We start from the raw sequence: 22,099 nt of genomic DNA on the forward strand, positions 1-22,099 counted from the left end.
CATAATCTATTGTGAAAATACTTCACATCAAACCAAAACTGGTTGATAAAATGAAGACACTTTCACGACATCAACTGGATTGATCACACACCATTTTTTAGAAAAGCATAAAGTCACCCAGTCCCTTCTGCATTTCATCAAGATGAACACAGCTGCAAAGATGAGGATTAATCAATACTACATCCAGTGAGCATGTGTAGTATCCAATACTGCTTGTATGCACATTTATTCTATACTACTTGGATTTTGTACAGATGTTTTTGTCATCTTTCATTTGTATTTAAATAATGTTAATATTAACCATTAAATTTATCCTGCAGAAATAACATGTTAAATATATTCTCATTAAAGAGCATTGTAAAGTTGCAGTTGGGTGGGGTTGGAACAAGACAACTCCTAAACAGCCCACGGCACTTGATGTGAAAGAATATGGCTTGACCCGAAAAAAAATGTTGGAAGCAAAAGCAGGTAAAACTTTCTAGTTCAGAATGAGTTCAACAATTAACATTTTCGTAGGAGCACAAAGTGTTTGGAGGTGTCCTCTTGCACATAAAAAGTAAACTCCATGCAGAACAAAAATATCAATTTAAGTGTAAATAACAAGCTGAAATCTCTGAAGGGGCAATAAACAAATTATCAATAAATTGGGACAAGTAATGTTTATAGTGTACTGTGCAAGTATACGGAGAAAATACAATGCTAAGTTGGGTTGAGTTGGTAGCAGTTGTTTCTTAGAATTTAATGGGCTTGCAGAGGTGACCACTCTGATTAAGTATTGAAATACAATTTGTACATTGGACTCAACTGGATTTAAGCTGTATTAAGTAAAACCAGATCACAAATGTGATAAAAGCTCAAATTGTTTGTTTTAGAAATGCAGTTCAATAGGGCAACTGTTACATTCTATGTCTCTTGGCCTCATGAGCGGGTGAGTGACATATAAATTCATAATTCTGAATCATCTTTTCAGAGAACATCGAATTATGCCCCTCCCAATGTTCATCATTTCCTCATTAAGCCATTAATAGAAGCCCATTCTCATCCAGTGTCACAGGGTGCAGTCCTTCTACAGAGACTCCTCCTCACTCACCACATTCAAAACATCACTGAAGTCTCACCTGTTCAGTACTGCCTTCAACCACTGAAGGTCACCTCACCTTGTCTCCTTTCTCTGTTCGTTTACTTATTTATCTATTTATTCACTTCCCTATGTTCTTTAAATCCCTGTAAAGCGTCTTTGAGTATATGAAAAGCGCTATATAAATGTAATGCATTATTATTATTATTACTACATTATGTCACTTATGCTAATCAGCGCAAAGGAAGACAATTCTCACGTGAAAAGGATAGTTGTACCAGCACTCTCTGCTATCCCACAGCCAAGGACTCTGGAAAAGTATACAACGAAGACGAATTAACAAAATCGTCACATTTCACATGGTAAAGTACATTTATTTCAAATAATCTTTTTCTAAAAGGCAGTTGCGAAAACAGCCACAGGAATAACGCTGAGCAAAACGAACAAGTACGATACTGGCTTCAAAACTAATCCCAAGACAAAGGATTAAACTGAGCAAAGACATAGGACAGTGTCTGAAACAATGAGGATTTTTTGAGGCCCACTTGATGCTTGCTCAATGAGCACCATCAAGACTTAAATCATTGGGACAAAATGCCAAGTCCAGTGTTTGTAATGCAGTTGCAATTTGGAGAGTGATTATAAATTAACCAATCTGTTAATTTGTGTAATTGCCCTGAGTTGATAATAGTTGAGCTTTAAAACTTAGAGATTATAAGGGAATTTATACAGGGACAGGGAGTTTACTGAACCTCGTGGCCCATAAGTTTCCAAATTTCCGTATTGAGTGGCAGAAATCCACATGATAAACAGAAGAGAGCAAAGCTATTGCATGGTTTTAATGCTGTTAGACTGTGATGGGACAGGAGAAACAAAAAGTCCAAGGTTCCCAGTAACTTGATTAGTACAGGTGGCAGAGGTTATGGGGAGAAGGCAAGAGAATGGGGCTAGGAGAGATAGATCAGCCATGATTGAATGACGGAGTAGACCTGATGGGCCGAATGGCCTAATTCTGCTCCTATCACTTATGAACTTCCAATAACCACTGTGAATAAGAAGTATGAGTGAAAATTTATCCATTTCTGTGTGGGTACTTTGGCCATAAAACAGCTTTGCTGACAATCACCATGGAGACATATCGAATCACAACTAGTGCCTGGAGAACCGGAGCAAAAACCAATGTGGTGAGGAACTCAGCAGGTTAGGCAGCATCTGTGGAGGAAATAGACAGATGATATTTTGGGTCAGGATGTTTTTTCAGACCCAAAATGTCACCTATCCATTCGCTCCACAGATGCTGCCTGAACCGGTGAATTTCTCCAGCGTTTTTTGTATTGCTCAAGATTTCAGCATCTTCAGTTTCTTGTGTCTCCTGTAGAACCAGTGCCCAGTAAAGAATGAACATTCTCAAGAAAGTAAAAGTCAAAACTGGAGAGAAGTGACAAAGAATAATTTCAGAATTGCGTAATAAGTCAATTTTCCATACAATTCCATTACATTGCCTTTTCATGTTCCAATGTAAATCACGGGAATCAAAGTGATGCTTCCTTACCTTTGACAGGTAGTAAAAACTGAACGAGAAGGCCCAGAGATAAAAGGTGAACTTCCACCTACAAGCAGAAAACCAAAGCTTTATTAACACCGTAAAACATTTGTGAGCAGAGAAATATTTTTATTCAGATGCCTCCCTTTGTGTTTATTTCCAATTTAAACTGCTGCTTAGTGTTTATCTGGTCTATTTTGGGTACTGCATGCCACTAAATGATTTATTTTTTAAATAGCATCTGAAAATGAGTTTTGATGCACTATTTCTCAGCCTCATTACAATCCAAGTCTGGTTGGACACATTCCCAAAGATGTGATTACATCTCTTGCCTCCAACCTCCTTGTCCCTCAGTTATTGGTCAATCAGCATCTTCTCATGTCAAACAGATATCTAATAGACTATTCATTGTCTGTTTTTATTATTTTATTAACCTTTCACTGTAATTGGCATCGCAATATCTAAACAAAAAAAGGCACCGATGACAATATTAAAGGGACTAATGTTATCAACTCTACGACTTTTGACGAGGGGCACGGTGGCGCAGCGGTAGAGTTGCTGCCTTACAGCGAATGCAGCGCCGGAGACTGAGGTTCGATCCTGACTACGGGTGCTGTACTGTACGGAGTTTGTACGTTCTCCCCGTGACCTGCGTGGGTTTTCTCTGAGATCTATGGTTTCCTCCCACACTCCAAAGACGTACAGGTTTGTAGGTTAATTGGCTGGGCAAATGTAAAAATTGTCCCTAGTGGGTGTAGGATAATGTTAATGTGCGGGGATCGCTGGTGGGACGAAGGGCCTGTTTCCGCACCGTATCTCTAAATCTAAAAAATCTTGATTGCTGCCCTGTCCTGAACACACTGGGGCAATCGTGGAAGAATTGGCAACTTCAGTCTTGGTGACAATTAAGCTTCCCGCCACTGAAGATGCAAGTCTATTAACTAGCTTCAAAGCTATTCGATTGGAATGGAACTTCCTGAGTCAGCCCCAGTTCAAGATCAAAAAATGGAGGAACTTAGATGGTCAGGCGGAGTGAATGGACACACTATGTTTCAGATTGGAACCCTTCTTCACCATCTTAATGGTATTTGCAATAGTCTACATTGCACAAACTAGCAACCACATATTTTACATTACAACATTACTTCAAAGATACCCCATTTGTTCTTAAAAAAACTTGGGGATATCTTGAAAGGGACTATATAAGTGCTAAGATTTCTTTCTTTATATAACAAAGTGGACAATTAAATCAATTTTCTGCCTTTCTTTCAACATCTACAAGCAAAATCATATATTTCCATACTTCCATCAAATATTTACACACAAAAGACTGTCTTATTAAAAAAACTTTTTAGATTTGACTCATTAATTATCTCATTAATTTAATCTGCTTTCCAAACCTACTATTTTATTTTCAATTCCATCTTCCAGGCCACAGACCTAATGTGGAAAACAGATCTAATGTCAGAGATAGTCATGATTATGTGTGACTGCTGCAAGGAAACATGTCAGCAATTCCTTTCCAGAACTCTTTTCCCAGTTAGACACAAACTGCTGTGGTAACTCAGTGGGACAGGCAGCATCTCTGGAGAGAAGGAATGGGTTCTTCCTCTCTCCTTCTCTCCAGAGATGCTGCCTGTCCCGCTGAGTTATTCCAGCATTTTTTGCTTCTACCTTCGATTTAAATCAGCATCGGCAGATCTTTCCTATTCTTCTCCCCGTTCCTGCCTCAACCTGCATGGTGCGGAGAGCAAGAGATTCAATCTACACCTCATTTTACCGTATCTTAATTTGAGAACCATTTCCATCACTGCATCTTAATCTGAGACACAATCGACACCAAGCATAGCACCATAAACATTCCATTCAACCAAAAGGCACAAATGTAATCATATCATAAGTAATAGGAGCAGAATTAGGCCATTCGACCCATTGTCTACTCCGTCATTCAATCATGGCTGATCCATCTCTTCCTCCTAACCCCATTCTCCTGTCTTCTCCCCATAACCCCTGACACCCGTACTAATCAAGAATCTATCTATCTCTGCCTTAAATATATCCACTGAGTTGGCCTCTACAGCCTTCTGTGGCAAAGAATTCCACATATTCACCACCCTCTGACTAAGAAATTCCTCCTCATCTCCTTCCTAAAAGACCGTCCTTTAATTCTGAGGCTATGACCTCTAGTCCTAGACTCTCCCACGCGTGGAAACATCTTCTCCAGATCTACTCTATCCAAGCCTTTCATTATTCAGTACGTTTCAATGAGGTATTCTTCTAAACTCCAGCAAGTACAGGCCCAGTGCCGTCAAACGCTGGAAAATGTAATGCAGATCCTTTGCTAAGGAAATCAGAATTAGAAACATGAGTATTATTAAAGGAGCGCTTGCACAGTCATTGTGAGACAGAGCCATTCTCATACCCTTTTGGTCTGAATGGAATACTAAATGTGCTTGGGGTATAGGACAAGGCTGAACAGGCTGCAACCTTTTTCTTTGGAGTGTGGAGGCTGACGGGGTGACCATACTGAGATGTGCACAATCATGAGGGGCAGTAATAAAGTGAATACTCTCAGTCTTTTTCCCAGGTTGGAAGATTCTAAAACTAGGGGACCGAGGCTCAAGGTGAGAGGGGAGGGATTTAAGAGGGACCTCAGGGACAACCTTTTCACACAGACAGCAATCCGTATCTGGCAAAAGCTGCCAAGGGAAGCTAGAGAAGCGGATACAATAATAACTTTTGAACAAAGACATTTGAACAGAGATATGGATAGGAGGAGCTTAGAGGGATATGGGCCAAATAGGACTGGTCAGTATGCCAACAACAGCATGGACAAGTTGGGCCAAAGGACATGTTTAAATGCTATACAGCTCTATGACCAAGTGGGAAACGTTAGGTATTTTATGAATTTACAGCATGGGAGTTTGAATTTAAGAATCAGTTACATGCTCTCGCAGAATTTTGTCAGGAGACTTGGCTTGTCCTGGCATCTTCGCAGCTTGAACCATTGTATCACCTTCTTTGTATCCCAATCCAGTTGTTTTGCCAAACGAGTCAGATGATTTTTACCAGGTTCCTAAACGATGATAAAATGAACAGATAAAATTGGTAATGATCAAATAATTTATCTGGGATACGAATTCCCAGTAAACACAGTTGTAGTCCTTTGATGCGGCATTGGCATGTAACTTGAAATGGAGGATTCTCAGAAAAAGACGCAATTGTTTGTTTGTGGGGGGTGGGGGGCGGTGGGGGCCGGTGAAAATGAACTACATGTTTATTTGCCCTTTGTAGCTCATCATACTGGGTAGTTCCATCAGAAACTCCCACAATGTTTCCACCTTCACTTTGCTTATGAACAACAATTGCTGAAATACTCAAATGTCTGTGAGACATCCAGACTTAATTATTTTAAGTTTTCTTGCCTGGCCTCCCAAATCTGACAGCTTCTCCTCTTCCTCATTCTCCTCTTCATGTTAGCCATGTCATATTCTGCTCAACAAATGCTCCTGTCCTTGCTGACCAACATTGGTTTCCCAAGACTTCAATGCGAGTTCAATTTCAAGCCTTGTTCATACACATTTCTGAATCCTTCTCCAATCTCCACGTGCCTTCCCTCCTGTAACTTCTCATTCTGTTGTCTAGCATTCTTTGTGTCGCTTTAGTATTGTTAACAGTGCCGTTAGGCCCGAGGCCCTGTCCCCTGATAATCCTGCCCCAAATCCCTTTGTCACTCTTGTCCCACAATGATCCTTGCAAAACGGCACGGTGGCGCAGCGGTAGAGTTGCTGCCTTACAGCGAATGCAGCGCCGGAGACTCAGGCTCGATCCTGACTACGGGCACCGTCTGTACGGAGTTTGTACGTTCTCCCCGTGACCTGCGTGGGTTTTCTCCGAGATCTTCGGTTTCCTCCCACACTCCAAAGACATACAGGTTTGTAGGTTAATTGGCTGGGCAAATGTAAAAAATAAATAAAAATTGTCCCTAGTGGGTGTAGGATAGTGTTAATGTGTGGGGATCGCTGGGCGGCGCGGACCCGGTGGGCCGAAGGGCCTGTTTATGCGCTGTATCTCTAACTCTAAATCTAAAACCGACTACTTTGTTTAATTCTGTTTGAACAAAACCTATTTACTGTCATTTCCTTTGATTTGCTATTCACCTTTTTTTAGATATAGATAGTACTGAATCCTTGCCGACCATTGATCACCCAATCACACTAATTCTATGTTATTCCACTTTTAATCAATATATCTCTCTTGAGTGCCTTGGGATAATTTTAATATTAAAAAGCAATAATGCTGAGTATTGTGTAAAATAAGAATTAATTTTAGGCACAGTTAATTTTGCTGTTTGCAAATATTTTCATTTATCATTTTTATTACAATGAGTTGCAATTTAAGGCTCAATCATATAATCTTACCGTGGTTATATCTTTGAACACCTTTTCCAGAACAATGTTTTGCTGAGCCTTCTGGATAGGCCTACAATCTACTCCAAGGAGTCTCGCAAATGGTGCCGCCATAAACCTACAATGTGAAGAATTGTACATACACCAATAAACAAAGGTAAAAATCCATATGCATCCATACAATTCAACAATCAAACAGATTCCATAAGTGTGCAACTTCAATTTAATCCTTCCAATGTGTGACCACAGCAATTGCCAGAATTGATCAGTTTTTGCCTGATCAGATAGTGCTGATTTACATCAGCCTAATAAACTCAAACAGTTTTGCAGTTTACATTTCTCAGTAATATTGTGTGTAATATATTCATATTTGATACTTGTACAAATAGCACTCCTACAGAATGATGACACATTCATGATTTATTTTGTTTCAATAGGGCGGCATGGTGGCGCAGCGGTAGAGTTGCTGCGTTACAGCGCTAGCAGCACCGGAGACCCGGGTTCAATCGCGACTACAGGTGTTGCCTGCACGGAGTTTGTACGTTCTCCCCGTGACCTGCGTGGGTTTTCTCGGAGAACTTCGGTTTCCTCCCACACTCCAAAGACGTACAGGTTTGTAGGTTAATTGGCTTGGGTTTGTATAGAAACATAGAAAATAGGTGCAGGAGTAGGCCATTCGGCCCTTCGAGCCTGCACCGCCATTCAATATGATCATGGCTGATCATCCAGCTCAGTAACCTGTACCTGCCTTCTCTCCATACCCCCTGATCCCTTTAGCCACAAGGGCCACATCTAACCCCCTCTTAAATATAGCCAATGAACTGGCCTCAACTACCTTCTGTGGCAGAGAATTCCACAGACTCACCACTCTCTGTGTGAAGAAATGTTTTCTCATCTCGGTCCTAAAAGACTTCCCCCTTATCCTTAAGCTGTGACTATAATTGGTGTAATAGTGTTAATGTGCGGGCATCGCTGGTCGGTGCGAACTCGGTGGGTCAAAGGGCCTGTTTCCGCGCTGTATCTCTAAACTAATTGTGTATCGTGTAGATTTATAACACATGTTATTGTGGGCACAATATATTTGAAGATTATGACCCACTCACAAAAATGAATGATAAAGTATTGAAATTACAAGCATGGGAAGTATAATTCCATGGGTAATATAAGATTAAATTCTACTATTTGCTGAGAGACATTTCGCAAAAATAGGTAAAGGCAATTTGCAGGAACGTTTTGTCTGCTATTGAAGGACTTTTACAACTATTTATGAAAGAAGCATTTTCTAATACTGGTTGATAGTACGAAGTGGTTCATGTAACAACTCCAATAATCTGACGTGCAAGGTGCCGAACAAATATTTTCCAAACCACTTCCTCACCTACGAAAGGACAGGTGTGATAAAAGATTAAGAGATTAGGAAAACAAAAAGAAACTGTCTAACCAAATTTTAAAACATTACAGAGAGAAAAACAGGTGAGTTATCGCCATGGTCGTGGTTCATAACTACGCTTTAATCATCATTGCTAGAATAGATTTTTTAAAAACATTAATTAAAGAGAACAATCAAATTTAAGCAGGTACAGGTGTGATTTCTCAAAATTTCTACGTGGGAATGAAGAGCAACTGGAAATAAGTGATCTTCTCATCTGTTCTGAGGAGATTCTGAGAAATGGGGAAAAATATATAACATTTGGATAAGCTAGGAGGTCGTAAAGAGAAAATAATTTCACTTGACGGGGTTTTAGCAATGATCTAGAATAAGCTTAAGTTACTGAAACTGACAGAAATATTTGAAAGTGCAATGAATGCTAAAACTGAGAATCACGTCACTGTGGGCAGCAATGTTTTTGGCTTCCTTGGCCTGAAGCCCCTTCCCAAATAACTTCCCTCTCTTTCTTAAAGAATTTTCTGAAAATATACCTATATCACCAATGATTTAGTTTAGCTTTCGTTTAGAGAAACATGGAAATAGGCCCTTCAGCCCACTGAGTCTATGTCAACCTGTTCACACTGGTTCAAAAGTCAAGCGTTTGATTGTCATGTGTCCCGAAACGGAACAATGAAATTCTTACTTGCAGCTGCACAACAGATATGTAAACATAGTACTCCGTAAACACCATAATAAACAACAACAAAAAGTTACTCCACTTTCACATCCACTCCCTATTTTCAGAGGCCAGTTAACCTACAAACCTGCACATCTTTGGGATTTGGCAGAAACCGGAGCACCTGGAAGAAACCCACACGGTCATAGGGGGAACGTGCAAATTCCACACTGACACCACCCAAGGTCGGGTTTGAACCAGAGTCTCTGGTGCTGCGAGGTCGCAGCTCTACCAACAGCACCACCGAGCTACCTGTTTCAATCAAATTGTATTTGATAATGTAGAAACAAAGAACTGCAGATGCTGGTTGACACTAAAGACAGACACAAAGTGCTGGAGTAATTCAGCATCTCTGCAGAAAATGTTTTGCAGGTGATGTTTCTCGTTGACTCTGAAGAAGCATCCCGACCTGAAACATCAACCATCCTTTTTCTCCACAAATGCTGCCTGACCCGCTGAGTTGCTTCAGCACTTTGTGTGTATCTTTGTTTGATAATGCTCCCATAAACCTCCTTAGGAAATGTTATCAACTAAAAGGCATTAAATCATTGCATATTGTTGTGGCTGGCAGCATTTTATAAGAATAGAGTAATTAAAACAGGGAGTATACAATTGACTTTCTCATTCAATAATGGATGGGATAAACTCCTGCTCCACTGTAAAATTCTGTGACTCTGTGTGTTCTGAAAGTTGAGGATACCTCTCCTAAACCTTGCTCATCTTAGGTCACTGAATATGTAATGATTTTACTGGAAAATGGGAGAAAGTACAACTCAGAACTGTTGTTACAATTGGTGCTCAATTGATTGTGTATGAAATTTGCAGGACGATTTTCTGACATTTTCAAGTCTTTCTATCTTTTCTTTCCCTCTTTCTCAACTATTTTATATTGTGCGTAAGGTATCACAAAATGCTGGAGTAACTCAGCAGGTCAGGCAGCATCTCAGGAGAGAAGGGTGAAGAAGGGTCTCGTCCCAAAACATCACTCATTCCTTCTCTCCTGAGATGCTGCCTGACCTGCTGAGTTACTCCAGCATTTTGTGATACCTTCGATTTGTACCAGCCGCTGCAGTTACTGTGTGTAAAGTCATTTTAATGAATGAACCTGGCCAAAAAATAACAATTACATGTTACAGTTGACAGACACCAAAATAAACACAAAAACCTTTTCCACATACCCTTGGCACCATTTAATTTTTGTTGCCACTCAGTAGTAGTGTCTTTTCTAATTTTATGCAATGTTCTCTAAACATCCACATATATCTCATGTACATTCTGAAATTGATAACCTGCCATGTGGACTCTGACTCATCACTCATTGCTTTGCACAGGCAAATGGGCTTTGACCAGGCATGTCCTTGACATTAATCAGTGTTGCAAACTTTATGGCTCTCAATGTCTTTGCAAATCTACACGGGAATTAGAAGGGCTTGCAAAGGTGAGTTTCTGATTCCTATTCAAGGATTGCTGCTCATGTGCTTGTTGCCAATTCGAATGAGCATTCTATAGCTCATTACATGAACAACTGAAAGATTTACTGCCGATGTAGAAAGATTAATTTCTACACATTTCTAGGGCGGCACTGTGGCACAGTAGTAGATTTGCTGCCTTATGGCGCCAGCAGACCCGAGTTCGATCCTGGCTACGGGTGCTGTCTAAACGTTTATACATTCTCCCCTTGACCGTGTGGGTTTTCCCCGAGATCTCCGGTTTCCTCCCACATTCCAAAGACGTACAGGTTTGTAGGTTAATTGGCTTGGTACAAGTGTAAATTGTCCCTCGTGTGTGTGAGATAGTGTTGATGTGCGAAGATCGCTGGTTGGTGAGGACTCGGTAGGTTCACTCTAAACTAAACAACTTTGTGGTGCCTAGATGTCTCTGAACAAGACAAGAGATTGAGGATCATTGTTGTCGGATAGTTTATGAGGTTGGATCCTGGATTGAGATATTGTTTTTATTGCTCAATTGATCAAAAGCTGTACCAACACCCGGGAGGGTTATGATGAAATTCCTCATTAACATTTGCCTTTGCCAAGTGGTGTCCATGTTTTCTGAAGCATTCCACAGATCAAGATTGTCGTGGCAATATTGTGTAGCCCAGGGACAGATTAATATAAGATCTTTGTTTTCTGGATGTTTAGTGAAAGGTATATTCCTTCATCTGCTTCCGGTGAGGAGTCAACAATAGTTTGGAATGCAATCATAAAATCATCATCATTAAAGAAAGCCCATCAATGCCTCTACTTCCTTAAAAGATTTGGTATGTGATGAACACTTTCTTGAACTTCTACAGGTGTACAGTAGAGAGCATATTGACTGTTTGTATCAGTCTGGTTCGGCAACTCGAATGCCCAGGAACGAAGAAGATTGCAAAAAGTGGAGAACACTTCCCAGTCCATCATGGGTACCGACCTCCCCACCATCGATGGGATCTCCAGGAGTTGTCTCAAAAAGGCAGCCAGTATAATCAGACCCACACCACCCTGGCCACGCTCTCATTTCACTCTCATTTCACTCGGGAAGAAGGTAAATGAGCCTGAAAACTGCAAAGTCCAGGTTCAGGATCAGCTTCTCCCCTGCAACCATCAGGCTATTAAACACTACAACCTCCAATAAGCCCCGAACTACATATTGTTTTTGTCTTTGCACAATTATTGTTTTTTTTAAATATTTACCAGTTCCGTTTTGGGACATATGAAAAGAAAACACTCTTGACTCTTGAACTCTTCCTCCAAATCTAATCTTCCTCCATGCACTTAAGATGCTCTGAAGATGGTCATAATTGCAGTAAGAGAGATCCTTTGGCTTAAGAACATCAGCAATAGGAGAAGGAGGCCGGCCAGTCCTTCAAACCTGTTCCACATATGTTAAAATGAAGGCTGGTCCTATACTAGAGATCATTTTCCAGGACTATCCCCCATAACCCTCAATTCTATCACACACACCCTTCCTTGTCTTTTCCTTTTTATGTTCTTATAAAATCCCTTGCAGTCTCTTTATATTTTTTGACATTCTCCGCACATATTCCGTCTTTCCATTTTAAATCAATTTCTCTGTCCTCACTGCTACTGCTACTTTCTGGCAGCTTTATAAACCTCTAGAATAGATTTTATTGTATATTAAGTTCTTAAGTATAATATAATATAATATTAAGTTCTTAATATTGTATATTAAGTTATTTTGCGCCTTAAAACAGAATATATATTTATTATAACTTAAAAGAGAGTTAGATGGAGCTCCAGGAGCTAGTGGAATCAAGGGATATGGGGAGAAGGCAGGCACAAGTTACTGATTGTGGATGATCAGCCATGATCACAATGAATGGTTCGAAGGGCCAAATGGCCTCCTCCTGCACCTTGTTTCTATGTTTAAATAACATTGCCTGTCCTTTGCAATACCTTTGAATGTATTCTCAACCACATCCAATGCTCCTCTCATACCTTATGATTTCTTCTAAGTTTAACTCCCAATTTTCAAATTAGGTTAAAAAAGGATACACTTCAATGTAAAATCCTACCATATTATGGCCACTCTTCCCTAATGGCCCTTGACATGAAAATTATTCATTAACCCTTTCTCAATGCACAAGATTCAAATTAGCTTTTTCCCTATTTGGTATAATCACATATATATTCCATGAAAAAATTGTGCACTTTATTACAATAAATTTTAGTCCTATCTTTATGTAGATCGGAGTCTCGAACTGTCTTATCCCTATCATACGCACTTTATTTCCCAAGGCAAATAGCTTTCTGTGGAATGGAGTAAAGGACACTCAAATGCGAGTCTCAGTTACATAATAATAATAATAATAATAATAATGCATTACATTTATATAGCGCTTTTCAAACACTCAAAGACGCTTTACAGGGATTACTAGAACATAGAGAAGAAAATAAATAGATAAATAAGTAAACGAACAGAAAAAGGAGACAGAAGGTGAGGTGACGGTCAGTGGTTGAAGGCAGTGCTGAACAGGAGAGACTTCAGTGTTGTTTTGAATGTGGTGAGTGAGGAGGAGTCTCTGACGGTTTGGGGTAGTGAGTTCCAGAAGGTGGGAGCAGCGATGGAGAAAGCCCTGTCCCCCCAGGATCTGAGTTTGGTCCGGATGGGGGGGGACAGGAGGTTGGCAGCAGCAGAGCGGAGGGTGGAGGTGGGAGTGTATCTGTGGAGGAGGTCAGTCAGGTAGGATGGGGCCAGGTTATGGAGGGCTTTGTAGGTCATGAGGAGGATTTTGTACTGGATTCTCTGGGGGATGGGGAGCCAGTGGAGCTTGTAAAGGACAGGGGTGATATAGTTCATAGTTCTTTGGACCCTTCCAGCAGAGTCTAACCTACATTCTTGGCTATTAGCGGAGTTTATCCTTGTGCCGTGCATGTCCACAATGGGTCCTGACCTCCCCACCAACAAAGAATTCTATAGAAGGTGTTGCCTCAAAAAGGCAGCCAATAAAGTTAAAGACCCACACCAGCCTGGCCGTGCTGTCATCTCGCTACTACCATCAGAGAGAAGGTACAGGAGCACGCAAACTATGACTACCAAGTCCAAAACAGCTTCTTCCCAATAACATCAGGTTCTTGAATGCTACACAACACTAATCTCAACAACTATAATCTTCAATGGACTGTGTCTTTGGTTGCGCTATGGACTTTGGTTTTGTTCCGTCATGGTTACCTAGTATTATGGTTCATAGTTTATTGTATTATTGATTATTACATATTTATCTGTGTGTAATTATGTTTTTCAGGCCTGTTAAGCCGCAGCAGCTAAGAATTGTGTTATAAGAAGATAACTGCAGATGCTGGTACAAATCAAAGGTTTTTATTCACAAAATGCTGGAGTAACTCAGCAGGTCAGGCAGCATCTCGGGAGAGAAGGACTGGGTGACGTTTCGGGTCGTTTCGGGTCGAGACCCTTCGGTTCTAAAGAAGGGTCTCGACCCGAAACGTCACCCATTCCTTCTCTCCCGAGATGCTGCCTGACCTGCTGAGTTACTCCAGCATTTTGTGAATAAGAATTGTGTTATTCTGTTGCCGGTACATATGGCAATTAAAACCTCTTGATTCATGATTTTGACAGAGATGTAAAGTTCACAGGTGATTATCGGCTAGTTGATGGATTTTTGTGCTCTTTTCACCTACTGACATTAGTCCATTTGGTCACAGATATTTTGTTGATTCTCATCATGCAGCAACCAGTAGATCTGTTTTTCGTCCCACCGAGATATGGTTATATTGAAAATTCAGAACATTCATTATTTACAATGAACTAGCTCCTGTAGCTCAGGTGATTTTCATCAAACCTGTTTCAGTTAGGGAAACTAAGAGTTTCTTCAGAAGTAATCATTATAATAATTATAGCAGTCCAGCAACCATGGAGTCTGTGGCCAGTGTTGGTTGGAAGTTGTCAGGTTGTGTGCGAGATGCTGACTGAGAATGATCCAAAGGATGACGAGAATGATCTCCGGTATGATTGGGTTAACATATGATGAGCGTTTGACGGCACTGGGCATGTACTCGCTGGAATTTAGAAGGATGAGGGGGGGACCTCATTGAAACTTGCCGAATAGTGAAAGGCCTGGATAGAGTGGATGTGGAGAGGATATTTCTGGGAGAGTCTAGGACCAGAGGCCATAGACTCAGAATAAAAGGACGTACCTTTAGAAAGGAGAGGAAGAGGAATTTCTTTAGTCAGCAGGTGGTGAATCTGTGGAATTCATTGTCGCAGAAGGCTGTGGAGACCGTCAACGGATATTTTTAAGGAGGAGATTGATAGATTCTTGATTAGTATGGGTGTCAGGGGTTATGGGGAGAAGCCAGGAGAATGGGGCAAAAAGGGAAAGATAGATCAGCTATGATTGAATGCCATGACTGATTGGTTTAGGAGGTGGTCCATTCAACGGACATTGACACCTGAAGACACACTTGATGCATACAACTTTGCAGTCCCCTCTTGCGACAATAACGTAATCTAACAGATGCTGATGCTTGGGAGCATGGGTTTTACCAGGAGAATTTGTTTCTCAGATGAAACAAGCTGCACTCAAGACCATGTTCCAACATTTTGCCAGGGGGAGAACTCCATTGGAGTTAGCTGGCTGCATTTCTTCCTTAATAATTATGGTGCTCTGCAGCTTCATGTCCTTCCTGACACTAGCAATCCTGTTTTAAAGGCGCGAGATACTACAACGGTACAAAGTGAACCTCTCCTTGGGATTCTGCCCAGGGTTTGCTCGACACTGCAACAGAATTTCTCTTTGACCTCACCTCCCCTGCTTTAGAGTGAGCTGGGTGATAATGAGACAATTGCTGGGATGTCAATCTAGCTTATTCCTAACAGTAGAATTTACTCCATGAAATATTCCCCTTCGGATTGCTTCCCCCGAGGAACACATAACCATGATAATGTTTAGGAAGGAACTGCAGATGCTGATTTAAACCGAAGGTAGACATAAAAAGCTGGAGTAAAAGAAGGGCCTCGACGCAAAACGCCACCGATTCCTTTTCTCAAGAGATGCTGTCTGATCCACTGTGTTACTCCAGCTTTTTGTGTCTATCATGATTATGTTCTTTGAATGAGCTTTATCCTGTCCTTAACTTTGCACAGCTGAGCTAGAGGTTCTGAGAACAGAGCAGCATTCATAACTGGGCCTGCTGAGGTTATTCACCCCAACGATCCAGTTCCCAAATTTCGTTTAGTGTGGAAGATAAGTATATATGGATTATTTGGTAAGTATATATGGAAACGTATAAAACGTATAAGATTATTAATGGGTTGGACACGTTAGAGGCAGGAAATATGTTCCCAATGTTGGGGGAGTCCAGAACAAGGGCCACAATTTAAGAATAAGGGGTAGGCCATTTAGAACGGAGAGGAGGGAAAACGTTTTCAGTCAGAGTTGTGAATCTGTGGAATTCCCTGCCTCAGAAGGCAGTGGAGGACAATTCTCTGAATGCATTCAAGAGAGCTAGATAGAGCTCTTAAGGATAGCGGAGTCAGGGGGTATGGGGAGAAGGCAGGAACGGGGTACTGATTGAGAATGATCAGCCATGATCACATTGAATGGTGGTGCTGGCTCGAAGGGCCGAATGGCCTCCACCTGCACCTATTGTCTATTTAACGCGCAGTGCCTGCTGCACATATTGTAAGAGCCAGGTATTGGTCCAGTAACAAGTTGCTGCAAGATGCTTGAAGACTAGGGTCGAACATACTACATATATGGCCATGTGAATGTGCTCACACACCGACTCTCCTTCCCCTGATCCCCCTGGCTTCTTCTTAACTCCTCCCCGCACCCCATTCTCCCTTCCCATAAATAACTTCATCCTTTCCCTCTTGTCCTCAATTGCCTTCTCTCCGTTCTCCCCCTCCCCCTACCCCTACTTGCTTACTCAGCTGCTACCCACCGAAATCTCTATTTACTGTCCCAGCGAAACCCCACCCCGCTACCCTTCTCCTGCTCTCCCTCCTCTCCCTCCTCTCCTGGCTGCTCAAACTTCCCGTGTACCCGCCATACGCGGTGTTTTGCTATGAATCATAATCGCTTGGCGACGTCTACCGGCAGCACATTGTCTCGATGTCTATCAGTGAAGTTGGGAGTTCCGATCTTTTCTGACAGCGCCTCTTTTAAAAAAATATATATGAAGATTGTTTAGTAGGCGCTGATTGTCACTTTAAGTGAAATTACAGAAAAAACAAATTTTTCAAAAATCTTTCATCACAACTTTTACAAACAGGAAAAAAATATCGTTAGCCCGGCAGCAAAATAAAAATCCACGTATACAGGATTGCCTTTGCCCCGTCTGCTCGTTGTAAACCCCTCTCCCTTTACCTCTCAAAGAGAAGCCGTAACACGTAGATAGCCCATGTCCAGGGCAAAAGAAAGTACAGATCCTTGAGCCGGGGGTAGACTGGATTCTGTGAGTCTTCCAACTGTGCCCTGCTGACGTTGTGGGGAAGCCAGAAGCCTTCGTCCCAGATTGAAATAGAAAGCCACAGCGGCAGCCAAGCGCTGCCCTCCATCGCCGGAGCTGCCAGACACACACTCACACAGCAAGTCTAAGCCTTGCAACGAACGTGACCTCTGCCGTTCTGTACCATCGATTGGTTAAACATATTCGAAAACAAATTCCTGCCTCGAGTTCCACAAACCAGCGCACCATTTTGTATCAAAACACTCTGGGTCAGTATTGTTCTTAAACTAAAGAAAGACGGGTGAATGATGACAGATTAGATTAGCTATCTATGAAGTTAGATAATACAAGCAGGTAAGAGGAGTCTAAACAGTGGGTAAAATAAAATGTTCGTGAAAAGGAATAGTCTTGGGGTTTTTTCCCCCTAGTTTTCAAAATTAAAAGTTACATACTTGGTTGATTGAAAAATAATGTTTTTTTTCCTTAAGCCATTACGGGGCAGTTAATGAAATTGACTACAGAGCGGCTCCAATTTAACATACAGGAGTAAAACTGCAACACGAGTATACAGATTAAAAATATACTGAATATACTCTGTCCCAAACTTTATGGGACAGAGTATATTCAGTATATTTTTAATCTGTTCACTGGCCCCTATAAGTTTCCAACGGTTCAATTTTTTGTACTGTAATATATATATTATATATTATATTATATAAAACTCTGGAGCGTCACTTCAAACAAACTTTACTTAAAAATCGATTTTTTGGACTTGTATTATAAACATGCTTGGGTATTTTTAGCAAGATAATATTTAATATAAAGTCCGAAACAGCTATTACAAAACAGCAGACAGCACCACTGGCTGAGAAGCAATTTTTTTCAACCAATAAGCACGATTTTATGCTTCAAAATAAAACACCAGAAATATAATATTTGTCCTGTCTGCAACTTTAAGCTTTACAATCATTCTTAATTTTTTTTAAATCAGCCTCTTCATAGGGATTGAAAGGTGCTAAACTGAACCAATCCCATCAACTGAACAGCGAAAACTGTCAAAACCAATCAAATCAGTTAGTGGCTGGGCCTCGAATCTAATTTAAAAAAAATCTTTTTTCCCCTTTGACGTTGATTGTTGACAAACCTGCAAGGGGCAATAGTTTAAGATGAGTTGGTGTTTCTGAGCCAGCCCTGCAGTTGCAATAGTTTTATTAAATGGAATGAAAGACTTAAAATAAATGCACTTTAAAAAAATGCCTTTTAGCATTTTCTTCTGGGGTAAGCCTGAATATTCTGCCTTTTTTCGAACGACTATTGCTTTCTTTGAAAACAATATCTAAATATTCTTGGTAAAAAAAATGTTTTGATCAAGCATTCCTGCCACCATACGTACCTAAGAGAGTTTTCAGAGTTCTATGTTAAAGACTAGAATGAAAAGGGTGTTGATTCTGATTTAATTTAAACAAATGTCTCTGGTTCTGATGGAGCAGTTTATCACGGATCTTGCAGAACACTGATTCATTTCTCTAACTTACAATGTTTGGTTTGTTTGTTCACACGTGGGCGGTACCTTTTGTGTCTGAGAGTAACCAGGGCAAGGGCTTGTGGTCTAGACATTGTCAAGGCAGACAGTGTCTATGAACAACTGAGGGGAACACAAAGCAGGGGTAGGCCACCTAGCTCTTCAAACCTGCCTTGCCATTAATATTATCATGACTGATCTACCCTGGCATGAATGCCTCCTCCTGACCAGATCCCCATAACCTACAATCCCCCAATCTTCCAAAAAGTTACCAACCTTCACTTCAAATACTTTTAATGAGCTAGCCACCATAAGTCTCTGGGGCAGAGAATTCCAGAGAGCCACCAAACGAACAATGAGTTGGTGCAAATAAGAATTTCATTGTTCCATTTTGGGACTTATGACAAAATAACACACTCTTTGTGAGATGGACTGAGCAATGGCAAATGGAAATTAATCCTGAAAAACGTGAGGTGATGCATTTTAGGAACACTTATAAGGGTCGGATACACACATTGGGTTGGATCCGAGGAAGCACAGAGGGACTTGGTGGACATGTCCAATGGCAACACCACAGGTAGAGAAGGTGGAATAATTCGTCAATAGTCACAATAGTCAAGGCATAGAATATGTGTGGGTACAGCTCCATACCATATCAATTAGGCCACAGCTGGAGTACTATGTACAGTTCTGATCACAACTCCAGAGGAAAGATGTAATTTCACTGGAGAAAGTATGGAGGAGACTCACAAGGATGGTGCTTGGGATGAAGCATTTTAGCGGGGTTGTTTTCCTGGTTGGGGAAGCGGGATGGGGTGCGGAAGATATGATTGAGGTTCATACAATTGGGAAGATTGTAGGTAGAGAGAAATATTTCCCTTCTGTGCCAATCCATGCAAATGCAAATGCAATTGCATGCTCAGAAGGAATTAAACACAGTACATTAGGAACCAAGTTCAATCAAACCCAGAAAAGTAGATTTTCTCTCACATGGCCAGTGTTGGAAATTACTTGTAGATATGTACTTCAAAGAAAATACCTATCTTTACTTCCACAATCTGAGTTACACTACTGCATGCTTTGAAACCAATAAAAATGAACGCAGTCTATCACATCCAGAAATAGTCAAAGCCACAAGTTGCTCAACAATAATATTCTCCTCTGAGTCAGGTTTGTGGGTTCAAGTCCCACACCATAACAAAATCAAGGTTAACATCTGAGTGCAGTGATGACTGACTGACTGATTTATTCATTTAGTTTTAGTATTAGAGATACAGCGTGGAAACAGGCCCTTCGAGTCCGCACCGACCAATGATCCCCGCACACTAACATTATCCTACACACGCTTGGGACAAATTACATTGAAACCAAGCCAATTAACGAGCCTCGGCATCAGCGGGCACCTCAGTGGCGATGGAGCGTGGGGGGGGGAGGGGATGACAATGGAGGACCCGCCGTGGGGGGGACCGGACGGTGTGAAAACAAAGGGGGACCTGGTGTGGGCAAAGGGGGGGGGGCACTAGTTTTAGAATCCTCTGCCCAGGGGATAAGCAGGTGTTCGTTTGTTTGTTCCGGTTCATCCCGGTTAAGGCGCTGTGCACACAGCAGCCAGCCAACAATCGCTTGTCCTTTTCTTTTTTTTTTCACGTTTAAATTCAAGTTTTTGTGTACCTTATGTGTTGTGCCTGTTGGCAGACCTATTTCCCTCCGGGGATGAATAAAGTTTTATCGTATCGTATCGTTAACCTACACACCTGTTGCCTTACCAAAAATCCTATGCTTTACATGAAGTGTTACACTGACATCCTGTATGCCGTTTTAGGTGGATATACAAAATACTATGGAACTACTTAAACTAAGGACAAGGAAGTTCTGTCTGGTGCCTTGATCAGTATTTATCTCTCAAACATGACCAAACAGGTTGTCCATTCATAGCTATGTGGGATGTGTGTAAATTGGCTGCTGTGTTTTCTACATTACAATAAAGAATATATTTCAAACCTATAAAGTGTTATAGACTTTCAAGTGAAGTGCGCTCAAGTAAATGATCCATTTTGATGTCTGATCGACGATGCGGGTAAGTTGTACTACATTTGGAGTCTGAATCCCTGGGCACATGAAAGAAAAACAAAATTGGCACGGTGTCCATTCGTGATTGCTGTCCAGAGACTGCACTGTTAAGTAATTGGGTGACAGTAAGATCAGCTTGCTGCTTTCCTGCAGTAGGAGTCTTGTGATAGGAAAAGATGGGGTAGGGCTGTTTCGCAATTACATCATAAACCTTGACGAAACTTAAATTCCTCTGAGATCAACATTGCTCCCTCTGGAGGATGAGCGAATGAACAACAAAGATGATTCCAAGAATTTAGTCTCAGAGAAAGATATTTTCAAAGGGGGCTAGGGATATCTTATAGAGGTGTAATAATTTGGAAAAGCTAAACCCAGAAGATTAATTTTAAATAAGAGTACAAGGCCATTGTCCAAAACATCTGAATAGACCTTGCAGGCTCCATTTTGGCACCAACGCTATCCAGATCTGCAGCATCACCGTCTTGTCCAACAACTGCAAGGTTTCTGATTAATCATGCTGCTTCTCTAGATCCAGATCTCGATAAGCACATATTTCCTTAAGTTATGTATCTGAAATTTGTATCATTCCCCAAAGCAAACTCTGATCCCTGGAGAAATCTACCCTCTACCTTAAGCAGAGTTAGGCTGTTCACAACCTCTTTGAAAATGATCTGAGTTTCTGATTCACATCTTCTCCATCCCCAAGTCTGTCTTCCAACCATTCTGCATCAAAGAGGGAAGGGATAAGTACCTAGACATTGTGATTCACATCGCAATTATACCCCCCCAGCAGCGTAGGAAGTGTTTAGTCATACCGTATGACAGTGCCGAACAAGATGCACCATCTAAGCTAGGCCCATTGGCCAGAGTTTGGCACATAACCTTTCCTATCCATGTACATGTGCTAATGTTCTTTAAATGTTGTTTTTGTATCTACTTCAACTAATTACTCTGGCAGCTCATCCCATCCACGCACCATCCACTGTGTGAAAAAGTTGTCCCTCGGGTTCCTATTAAATCTCTCCCCTCTTAACGAGGGTGTAACTGCAGAAGAGGTAAACAAAGGATTCTGAGAGCAGTCCTGAAGGACTCGGTGCTCACTCTTGTCTAGTGGATGTGAATTCCTCGCATCCTGTTTGGATGAAATTGAAGGGTTGCACAGGGGATGTGCAAGCTATTCAAGGTACATTGATACCTGTGGGCATTCAAATTGGCGAAGGGGAGAAACGTCATAGGATATAACATGATTAGGGGAACAGGTACCATTATTTGCAGTATAGAGAGTCCTGAAGGTTATGTTGCCCGTCTAGTGCCAGCATACCTCTTCTGGATTGAAGAACAACTTGGAATGTGAAGGAGAGTGCCTAGTTGCCATGGTCTGTATCGGCACTAACAACACTGCTGGGCCTGTAGGAAGAGGAATTGTAAGCAATTGGGGCAAAATTGAAAAGCAGAATCA

General features: G+C 41.2%; 1 protein-coding gene across 1 annotated transcript in view; it reads right to left on the bottom strand.

Annotated features, from left to right (window-relative positions):
* LOC144607507 (ceramide synthase 6-like) overlaps positions 1–17,246 on the bottom strand; it is a 30,831-nt gene extending 13,585 nt beyond the window's left edge. Inside the window, exons 1-5 of the mRNA XM_078424395.1 lie at positions 16,967–17,246; positions 7,043–7,148; positions 5,567–5,697; positions 2,631–2,688; positions 1,338–1,388 (exon numbers count right to left, since the gene is read on the bottom strand). Of these exons, the coding sequence (XP_078280521.1) occupies positions 1,338–1,388; positions 2,631–2,688; positions 5,567–5,697; positions 7,043–7,148; positions 16,967–17,157 (537 nt within the window). The 5' untranslated portion in view covers positions 17,158–17,246. The remainder of the gene's footprint in view (positions 1–1,337; positions 1,389–2,630; positions 2,689–5,566; positions 5,698–7,042; positions 7,149–16,966) is intronic.
* Positions 17,247–22,099: the final 4,853 nt, after the last annotated feature.

The sequence above is a fragment of the Rhinoraja longicauda genome, chromosome 29 (assembly GCF_053455715.1).
Source record: "Rhinoraja longicauda isolate Sanriku21f chromosome 29, sRhiLon1.1, whole genome shotgun sequence".
NCBI classification, from domain to species: domain Eukaryota; kingdom Metazoa; phylum Chordata; class Chondrichthyes; order Rajiformes; family Arhynchobatidae; genus Rhinoraja; species Rhinoraja longicauda.